The following is an 11,203-nucleotide window of genomic DNA, read 5'->3' as shown; positions in this document are numbered from 1 at the left end:
CGGAGGGACATGATAAGCATGTCATCCGCGTACACTTCCATATTACGTCTGATCTGCTTCTTGAACACTTTGTTCATGAGTCGTTGATAGGTAGCTCATACATTCTTTAGTCCAAATGGCATAACGTTATAACAATAAGTGCTCTTAGCTGTTGTGAAACTGACCTTCTCTTGATCCTCCTTGGCTAGCGGAACTTGATGATATCCTTGAGATGCGTCCGACATACAAATAAATTCACACTCAGAGGTGGAGTCCACCACTTGGTCGATGCGAGGCAGTTGATAATAATCTTTTGGACAGACCTTGTTAAGATCTCTGAAGTTGATGTATACCCTCCATTTATTTCCTAGCTTAGACACCAAGACAACATTACCCAACCAACTTGAGAATTGGACTTCATGAATGTATCCTACTCCCAGTAATTTATTCACCTCTTCTTTGATGATCTTATTCTGATCGGCCCTGAAGTCTCTCTTTCTTTGCTTGACGGGACGATCGTCGAGGTAGACATAAAGCACAAGCTCCATGATCGTAGATGACACCCCGGTTACTTCCTCCTACGTCCAAGCAAAAACATCGTTGTTGCATGTAAGACACGCAACAAGCTCTCTTTTGAGTTCTTGAGGGAGGTCGGCCGCCACTTGTGTAACAGTTTCTGGCCGACCAGGTCGAATCTGGACTTCCTCCTTTTCTTCATAGATAGGGTCGGTGGTGCCTCACGGATGGTATTGACCTCCATCCACTGTATCTTTCGTGCAGAGTTGGCCTTAATTTTTATTATATCAACATAGTACTTGTGTACAACTAGTTGATCTCCTCTAGCTTCCCCAACTTGATCATCTACGGGGAACTTCATCTTCTGGCAGAAGGTAGAGACTAGTGCCTGAAACTTATTCAAGGCCAAGCAGCCGAAGGCTGCGTTAACTACAATGAAGTTCGATCGGTGCGTCCTTACTAGGGGCTCCTCCCCTAAAGATATAGCCAATTTTATTTGGCCAAACGGTTGGACCTCAATACCTGTGAATCCATACAAAGGAGTTACCATAGGCAGAAGCTCACTCAGGTCTAAGTGTAACTGCCTAAACGCTTCTTTGAAAATAATATTGACGGAACTACCTGTGTCAACAAAAGTGTGGGAAAATTATAATTGGTTATAACAGCCTGAATTATTAATGCATCATTATGAGGTATTTCCACCCCCTCCAAATCTTTCGGCTCAAAGCTAATCTCGGGCCCGACCACTTGCTCCTTACTGCAGCTGGCCGCATGAATCTCCGAACGCCGGACGTGTAACTTCATCGTTCAGTTGGAGTCTCCATCGATCAGACCACCAACTATCATGTTGATGTTGCCCTAGGCGGCATTATTGTGGTGCTCCTCCTACCGGATAGGGAGCTTCAGTTGGTTTCGAACGAGAGTGGATGTCCGGTCCATTGGTAGTGGTGGTGTCCTCTAATGTCGTTCAGTCTCGCGCTGATTTCTTCTGGGCGAAACATTTGGTCGTCGATAGGGTTAGCAGTTGGGCGATAGAGTGCACCGGTGAAATCTTCGATTGCCACCTTGGCGATTAGCTAAAGTATAGCAATCCTGCGTGCCATGGGTAGTTGACATGTGGAGATTCCACCACCGTCTTGGAGCTTCTCGAGGGGGCTCAGGATATCTTTCTTGTTCGACCCCCACATGTTGCACGGCCTGTGGTCATGGTTCTTGATGATAAGGTTAAGGAGTTGCCCGAGGTCCTCTAGGTGGAGTGGGTAATGCTCGGCGCTCGGGCATCGGTGTAGTGGTGTCTTTCCTCCGGGAAGTCTGTGCCTCTTCAATATCGATGAATTCGGTCGCCTGTCCAACAAATGATCAAAAATTTTCAACGATCTTCTAACCAAGGAGATGAAGAAGTCATTATTACTGAGCCCTTGAAAAAAAGCACTTATCAGAATCTCGGTAGTGGCTGAAGGGGCGTCCATAGCCACTTGATTGAATTTTTTAATATAAACCCTCAGTGATTCCTTAGGCCCTTGTTTGAGTAAGAAAAGACTCAGGGGAGTCTTCTTGTAGCGTGGGCAACTGACAAAGTGATGAAGGAACACCTTGCAAAAATCCTTGAAATAGCAAATGGATTCAGCAAGTAGTCGTTTAAACCACCTTTCTGCTGAACTGTCGAATGTAGTGAGGAACACCAAGCATTTGACCTCATCGATAAATTAATAGAGAAGGATAGTATTGTAGGATCGTAGACGTGCTAGAGAAGGGTGAATAGCACGCGTTGCTTTTTCACTCGTTTCGGAGAACACATAGAATACACAGCGGAATAAAAAAAATAAAAAGATAAGCAATGCTAACAAAATTTCTTTTACTTGGTTCAGAGCCTGTGACGACTCCTACTACAAGACCTGCGATCGTTAATCGCTTTCAATTAGAAATCACTATGGATTCGGAAATTGAGTACAAGTACAAATATACAGCTTACAAGTATTGCTCAAAATTAAACTTGTTACTAACGACTTGAAGAAATAGAACTTCTAGCTTGATCATTTTCGGAGCAGCGTTTAGACTTTTTCGGAGTGCGCGCAAGAGCTCAAGATATTCTTCAAGAATTATTGTCAAAGCACCTGGTCGAGCCCTCCTTTTATAGACGAGCTTGATCTGATCTAAATCTCTCGATCCGGGGATCAAGTTTGACTCGTCGTCGATCGGTTAATCAATCCTCCTGATCGATTGACCGATCCTACCTGAATTGGTCCGCCTTCCAATTCTTCTGCTCGGATATACTTTCTTTGTTTGATCTACCGATCCTGCCGTTCGATCGACCGATCCCCATCACATCTAGTTCGATCAACTCTGCTCGGCCACGTCACCGCTTATCCCCGGTTCAGTCGATCGATCCCGAGATTCGGTCGACCGATTCCTCGGTCGAACCCAAGCCACTCGCTAGAACTCTGCTATGTTTGCTTGGAGGTTCGGTCGGTCGATTCCCAGGTTCAGCCAACCGATCCAAACCGAACATCAACTTGCATAATCATTAGCCTTCCTGTAAAACAGAGTTAGCACATAGTAGATAATATATAAATCATTTAACTTGACAATTTTCGAACTGTCCGGTTCTGACTTTGGATTTCCTCTGAAAATCGTAGGTTAAACCGACGCCTATTGTTTCCTCACAGGAGAACGCGTCCTCACCTACTCCTCTCAGGATATATTACCTATTGTCAGACCGGTCCTCCAGACCAACTGGACTTTCCGCCCACGGTTACCACCCCCTAGGACCTAGGGTTACCACCCACTATGACCTAGGGTTATCACCCCCTAGGACCTAGGGTTACCACCCCCTAGGACCTAGGGTTACCACCCCTAGGGTTTTCCATAACCTAGGATTACCACCCCCTAAGATTTAGGGTTACTTCCCCTAAGGTTTTCCATAACCTAGGGTTACCACCCCCCAGGACCTAGGGTTACCTCCCCCTAGGACCTAGGGTTACCACCCCCTAGGGTTTTCCACCTACCTAACCGCAGCTAGGACTTTTCCTCACCTTGGGTTACCACCCCCTAGGACCTAGGATTACCACCCCCTAGGGTTTTCCACTTGTCTAGAATCCACTAGGACTTTTGCCTAAGAATACTTAGGACTTTTCCTGCAAACTCATTCAACCTTGTTAGATAACAAGACAACTTAACTTTGGACCCTTTGACATAATCAAAATCCAGGTTCGATCGTCGAATGCTTCCCGCACTAACAAGCATGCTCAAATTTAAGGAGATGATCCTCAGGGTCAGTTGAGCCTGAGTATTCTCCTATCGCCAAAATCTGATAGTGCTTTGACAGTTTATCTTCTAGCACCTTCTAAGCGAACGGGGTACTAATTTCTTCGAGGGAGCTATATCGTGCGGAAGCTTTCCCCTTCGCCCATCCCGAACAAGTACATCTCTAGAAGACTCCTAGTGTGGTCCTTCTCGACCCATATGCTCAGGTGGCGTGCAAAAGAGAGCTAAGTGGCAGGGAGTCGATGAGTGAGACTCACGCGCCAAATGAGCCACACCTTTCTTCCCTAGTTGCTCTCTCCCTCTGATGATCTGTTATTGATGTAACGAGATTAGGTAGTAGCAGAGTACCACCGGTGGCTCCTTGTTGTTGTTGTTGCTACTGCAACAATCTCTGGGCTCGAGCATTAATGAGTAGATCTAAGTCTTCTTGCATTAAGATCACAGTAGTGAGTCTTCCAGCTTCCTCCATCTCTAATTCTCAGATCCAAGCGAAAGTTCCCGCAGATGCCGCCAAATTTGATCATGTCTAAAAACTACAGAGATAATGCGTTGGTCATGGTGGATCGGTGATTGACGAGCAGAAGACTCTTTCCTCTGAGAAGAAGTTTCCCTCTGGTCCTGCGCACACATAAATGATCCAACAAAACATTAATTCCTAGAAACTAAGGGGAGTCTCCGGCAAAGGTCCTCCGACGCTCATGTTAGTACAAGCCCGGACAGGTGGATGAAGAACGGTAGCAGATACGTGCACAAGGATGAGTTGCAGATGTTTAGAGAGCATATCTTCGTCACAGAGAGGACTCCCCTTTTATATACCATCTCACATAACCTCTTCAATCATGAGGTGACAAAGTGTGTCAGAGGTTGTTAGGTAAAGGAGAGGTTACAACCTAGGTAATATGTCATAATCGTCTGAGGAATCTTTCATTTACCCATATATATACCTCTTTTGTCATTTATAGTTTCTATTATCACTGAGGTTAATGAAGAAATATGTTATTATAAGTGGTCGGCTGATGGAGGACAAGATGTTCCCTAAAGAAGGTTCCAAAAGAATATTCTTTGACGGATTATTAGGATGTTGTCTGTTGAATATATCTCGATCGGTCCTTAAGCCGACCGTCTGATTGAGATATTGTATGTTGAATAAATCTCGTCCGATCCTTAAGTCGACCACCTGATTGGGATGTTGTCTGCTAAATAAATCTCAATCGGTCCTTAAGTCGGTCGCCTGATTGGAATGTTCGAATGCATTCTACATAATCTGCTATGTTGTGCATTATACTGCATGTATCTCGATAGCCATTAAGGTGGATCGCCTTTATACCTGCCTCGGTCATTAAGCCGCTCAATTATATTCTATGCAACCTTGAGATACTTGTTCGGAGCACGATATAGTTCTTTTAGTCATGTTGAGAATCTACTTGAGAAATAATATAGTACCTCTTGTTTCCGGGAAGTCCTAATAACCTATGGTTTGCTGAAATTCTGTCCAGGTGGTAATATGAGGGCATATGCTTAAGGCCTGATCATCCTTCTACTCGACCGAGCATATAATGGGCTACCAAGAGAAACACAATTACATTATGAGAAGTTCAGTCAATATATTAAGCTAAGCTACATCATGTCATTACCTGGCTAGCTTTCTATATGACCAAGGCATATAAACTCGCCTGACTTTGTGACCGAACGGATACACATGCACAATGTTACCGGGAAATCAATTAGGGCGATCGTCAATCAGGGTCGCCCGGGCGTGTACATGGGTACTCATACGAAGGAGTTTAGCTTTCCCCTTGACCATACCTATAGTTGGTCTGTTGTGGAGTAAGTTGGTCCTTCCGACAGGCATGTGAGTCCGACCGACCTCACTCTTGGTCACCTTAAGAGCAGGCCACCCTTAAGACACTAACCTCCTCGGGTCGCTCAGTTTAAGGGTTGACCGTCTCTCTCAACTGACCGTCTCTTCCCGACCAAATTATAACTGGGTCTGGTTGCATCTAAGAACCTTAGCGTTGGGCGACTAATCAAAGTTAGGTGAAGGGATGTTGTTCCTTCTTGAATGTGGTTGCCAAATTATTTTGACTTTGACTGCCCCGTCACTTTGACTCTAACTGTCACATCATTTTCTTGATCCACTCGTCATAACTCATATCATATATCTTGTAAAGAAGATACAATTGCACAAGTTTCTTTGCCTCTTCAGAAGTAGTTTGCACAATGGGATTATGGGCATGATCCACTTTGTGGATTGATAGGCCATAAAATAGTACTTAGGGTTCAAACCACACAAATTGTCGGTCTTAGCATAACAAATTGTTTTTTATAACTAGCACAAAAGACTTTTTAGCGCTAACATTTATCTTAACAAATTGTCTTTTATAACTAGCACAAAAGACTTTTTAGCGCTAACATTTATCTTAGGCTTGCATTTACAAGAGAAGTTCAAATTCTAATTTTCAACAAGTTACACCCCCAAATATATGCATTATTCAGTATTACTTTCAGTGAACAAATTCTAAATTATATTTTTAATATTTTCGTATTTTTATATTGATTGTTTTCAGATTTTCTTGAAAAAAATGTACCCATATAATGCATTATTGCATTGTGCGTGTATTTATAATATGTAGTTTTAGTAATTACTTGTACTTTAAATGATTCTCTGAGCTTGGTTTACCAACAAAACCATGCTACAAGCTAATCTTTCAAATGTAGGTGCTTAATTGCAATATAACAAATAGGTGGTCCATGTTTTTGAACTAATCTCTATTTTTCTAAGAACAATTTGCATTACATAAATCCAGCTATAGTTTGCAAAAAAAAAAAAAAAAATGTATATTTAAAGTTTGATCCATCTCCCTGTCACATTGAATCTCTACTCTACATTATCAGATAAAGTAGCACACATTTGCAACAATATTTTATATTAAAATTTCTTTAGAAGAATCTGAATTAAAATTCTCAAAAAAATTTAAGATTTTTTGTTTGTACTTTTCAAGATTAAAACTCTCAATAAAAGTTAGTTTATTCAATCTCAAATCAGATTCCTTAATACCTCCAAAGCATGTGGAAATCCTCTTCTCTATCAACCATTCTATGTTTATTTCATTTTATTCTACTTGAGTTTGTTTTGTTCTATTTCAATTATTATAAACAATAAGTTATAACCTCATTTCCTTGTAAACTTGGGCAGTGAACAGCTCATAGCTTCTAAATCTTGTCATCAAGAGTACACAACAAAAATTAGAATGCACATTGTTCAAAAGAAGTAAACAATGTTAGCTTTATTGTCTAGGAGTTGACTTTCAATGAGTTGATAATGTATTTTTCATGCATTAATTGTTAGGGGAAATGAATCCCTGACTTGAAGGTCAACCAATGAGGGGATTCTCTCTAAATGAGCTGCCATTGCATTTGTACTACACAATGAGCAAATGACTCCCAATGAAACCATGAAGTACCAACAATAATATTAATGAAATCCTAGTGCTTGAGGATTTGAGTTTTATCAAGAGTTCATTAAACTTTCCTGACAGCAGAATTTCAACTAATTCTACCATTACATATCAGCTGACATAGCTTTATATATGAATTCAAAAGTTATGTAAAATAGATTTAATATATATAACTTTAGAAGTACCCTATAGTTCTGCTCCTTTCTCTCAAAGTTAATGAGCAAATTCGATTTCTTTAGTTAGCTAGTTATTTTAATTTAGCCTAGTTTAAATATGCAACCCTGCTTAGCTATATCTTACTACACTTAGGAGAACAAAAATAACTATATTTTCTCTATCTAGATTCTTTCTATGTTGTAATTAGAATACTGCAGAGTTGGATATTTATTTTTGTCAAGAAGCCACTCATTATGAAGTGAATTGATCAGAAGAGAAATCAGAATACAATTTCACATGGAATAAAGAGATCCTCACCAAGAATCATGTCGACACTTTCATGAGAAATCAGTGAAATCAAGGCTAAAGTAACAAGCAATTATTTGAACTGATAGATGAGAAAAAAAAAAGACTGACCTCAAATTCACAGAGCTTGATGAGTGATGCTGAAGCATTGGAGTACATGGATTGTGAAAGTTAAAACAATTGGCACTTGAGCATTGAACAATTATTTCCTCCACCAAAACAACAATAATGAGGTGAAACCTACTCCATGCAAGCTGACACAAACTCCACAATCATATTCCTGTTCCCCTTTGATGTGAGCCAAGGAATTGATAGAATGGACGAACATTAAGTCTAGTCCAACCACATCAGTTACCTTTTTGACAATATCATTTGATATTTTTTCTACCACTTAAGAAGACATCAATATCAGCCAACACTTTTACCACATGGGAACATTATCAGATCATAAGATCCCAACTTTTTTGATGATAATGATGATATTTCTGAATACAAATCATTTTATTCTTTATCTAATTGATGCAGTTTGTCAGGATATAAATCTATAGATCTTTAGCTGTATCATCTAGCAAAAGAATTGCAATGATTAAAATATCCCAATGTTTATATCAGTAAATGTGGCTTTCTGCTTCAGGAACAATAGTTCATACAATTTTGTGAAGATTTAAGTGTGTGGAACAATCATTGGAAAATGATGGGAATCATCTGAGTCATTCATGATTCTGACTCGAGAGAAAAGCCAAACAAGAACAATTTTTGATCTTCTGCAAGAACGACAACAAAGAGAAAGAGAGCATCTCATGGTTAAATGATTTATGAAAGAAAATTCATTAACTTGATAAACATTATGACAATGAACTCATCAGAATTCATTTCAAATTTTATTTTTGGATGGAACCAGAAAGATGGGGATGGATTAGCATCATAGTGCTTACAACAAGATTTCTCCTGCCAAGTAATAGCTTGGCTGTTCAAACCAAGTAGATCTATATAGTTTTGTCTTGTCTTTTAGCATTCACAACATTATGAGATCTTAACTCCATCATGATTTGATTAATAAATCTTAGACAGCAGCAAGGGTCTCCCCGTTACCAGATTGCTTGTCGCCATTGGTTGCAGGTGCACCCCTATCCTTGATTGAGGTCAGAGAGCAATTCTCATTGCGTTCATCAGGTTTCATGTGTTGATGTCGGCACTCAAAGCTGCAAAATGCTTCACCCCTGAGAAAACAGAAGGGAAAAAGAAATCAAATTTATGTTTCATGAAACTGAAAGAATCCCAATAACCAACCATCCAAGAGAGAGATGTAAGTAATTAAGTTTTCAGTTTTGAAGAGAAACAGTGGAGCTTTGGGGTTTGCTAATCCGGAATCAAAAAAGCAAATGCATGCGTAAGAGAGGATACATCTTGTTAACAACACTACTGGATGAATTTCACCTAACATCAATATAGCCCTCGAGTTTTCACCCAAAAACAAATAAATCAAGAAGGGAAAGCCGCCGAGAGAAGCAGCAATAACGGGAAAAAAAAGGATTTTGCAGGCCAAAATTCATGAACCGGCAGGAAGCAGAAGCAGCAATACCTGTACATGAAGATATCCCGTCCGAGGACAAGGCGGCGGTTGCAGAGCCGCATTCCGCGAGAAAGCGCGAGGTTTCCACCACGGCGAAGTCTGCCGAACTCCTGCGGTGCTCCATTCCCCGAGGCGACGGTGCTAGGTTAGCGTTCCCCTGGTAGGTCGCCTCCATCCAATCCGCAGCTCCGGAGGATCTATTCTGGAGGGGGAGGCGGTCACCGAGTCCTGCGAGATTGTCCTGCTCGGGATTACTCTGTGTGACCTCGGCGTCGGAGACAACGAAGTTGACGGCGAACTCAGTCATGCTGGTTGTCCGCCGCATGGACTGCCGCCTCCCGAGCACCATCGGCTCGTCTCAGACTTCCAGCTCCTCTCCGATCCGACGCAACTGCCAGCTGCGGAGAAGAGGGGGATATTTATTAGGGAAGGAGGAGAGTGGAGGGAAGTAGTACGGACTGTACGAACGAGAAGAAGAGGAGATTCAAGCTGTAGACGAATCTCGACCGTCCGATGATGCATCAATTTTCGGATTTAATTTATTTTAGGGAATTTATTGTTTTCTTTATAATTAGGAAAAAATTGAAAAGGTGCTCTCTATGGTTTTAACTAGTTTTAGTTAAAAGAGCATTTTTTCGAAAAAAAACATATATATATATATATATATATATATATATATATATATATATATATATATATATATATATCAAAATAGAGAACTCTTATATGATTAAAATAAATTAACTTAAGCTAAACAAAATAATTATACATAAAAAAACTCATATATTAAAATATTCTTTATAATTTAATTAAAATTAGAGAGGTTTTTCGCACTCCTGTAACACGCCCCCTCTCGATCCCATCTTTAAGCTTCCATTTATATCCTTTCGCTCTGACTTTTGTTGTTTTCTTTTAGTTTTCTTTTAAGTTTTGTTTATTTTTTTATTGGTTTTGTTTTATCAATTCATTTTTAAGGATTGAAAAGGGGTAATTTAAAGGGAGGAGAGATTCTGACATGTCAAAAGTTAGAGAGGGTAGTTTAAAGGGAGAATGGTATTTTAATATATGTCAAAAATTAGAAGATAGGGAATTTAAGAGAGGTACTTTTCGCACCCCTTCTGGCACATTCTTTTTCGGACCAATCCTAAATTTTAATTTTATTTATGTTTATACACTTTTATTGGTTTTGTAAAATACCGAAAAATGACGAATAATGATAAGGAAATTTTTCGAAATTTCTAGGAATTTTTCCGGAATTTTTCGGAGCTCGTATGGACGAATTTACGGGGATAAAAATGGAGCTCCAGGAAAGCCTGTTTAGGCTATCCTGTTTTAGCGAGTAAATATTTATTTCTTAATTCCTTTTCTTTTTCTATTTATTTTCACTTTTCTTCATTTTCGTCGTTTCCTCCTCTTTGCCCGCATGCCCGAGCGGTTCCCCCTCTTCTTCATTTTTTCCCCCAAACTGATGTCGCCTCTCGATCCTCACCTCCCATTCTCTCTCGCGGCGTTGTGCCCTAGTCTCGAACCGCCGCCGGCCCTCTCCGATCTCCTCTGTGCCAACCATTGAGATTCCTTGCACCTTTCCCTCACGCTGCGCCACCCCTACTGGATTGCCGCCGTCGATCTCGTCGGTAGCCACCACCACGGATCCGTGCCCTAACCACTGTCATCTCCTCTCTGTGCCCTAGACTTGTCCCTGCACGCCACTGCTGACCGCCGGATCTGGTTGTTCCAGCCTCTCTGAGCCTAGCCTCTCCACGCCGACCCCTTATCTGAACCTTAGTCGCGACGAGAGGTTGCGGGGAATACCCCCTCCGAGCTGTGCCCTAGCAGCGTGGTCTCGTTGCGCCACACCAGTCGCCATCGGATCAAGCCGAAGCCACCACTGATCGCCGAAGTGGAAGGGCTATCAGGACTCCAAGGGTCAGCGATCGAGTCTTCTTCTTTC

The 11,203-nt window shown here is 41.2% G+C and overlaps 1 protein-coding gene across 1 annotated transcript; it reads right to left on the bottom strand.

The window, feature by feature from the left end:
* Positions 1-8,491: 8,491 nt before the first annotated feature.
* Positions 8,492-9,668, bottom strand: LOC122032163. Its single transcript, XM_042591424.1, has 2 exons — positions 9,262-9,668; positions 8,492-8,899 (listed from the first exon to the last, which is right to left on the bottom strand). Exons 1-2 carry the CDS (start codon positions 9,599-9,601, stop codon positions 8,856-8,858), a joined length of 384 nt encoding a protein of 127 aa, XP_042447358.1. The 5' UTR covers positions 9,602-9,668; the 3' UTR covers positions 8,492-8,855.
* Between the last annotated feature and the right edge of the window lie 1,535 nt (positions 9,669-11,203).

This window comes from Zingiber officinale, chromosome 11A, assembly GCF_018446385.1.
Source record: "Zingiber officinale cultivar Zhangliang chromosome 11A, Zo_v1.1, whole genome shotgun sequence".
Taxonomy (NCBI): Eukaryota; Viridiplantae; Streptophyta; class Magnoliopsida; order Zingiberales; family Zingiberaceae; genus Zingiber; species Zingiber officinale.
The sequence above is the reverse complement of the archived record's forward strand: the minus strand, read 5'-3'. Positions and strand labels throughout refer to the sequence as shown.

Bases quoted from the DNA above. Each gene is read 5' to 3' on its own strand.
- LOC122032163 (XM_042591424.1), bottom strand. From the start codon at position 9,601: ATGGTGCTCGGGAGGCGGCAGTCCATGCGGCGGACAACCAGCATGACT. The intron at 8,900-9,261 runs GTATTGCTGCTT...CTGTTTTCTCAG, and splicing joins CGGGATATCTTCATGTACAG to GGGTGAAGCATTTTGCAGCT.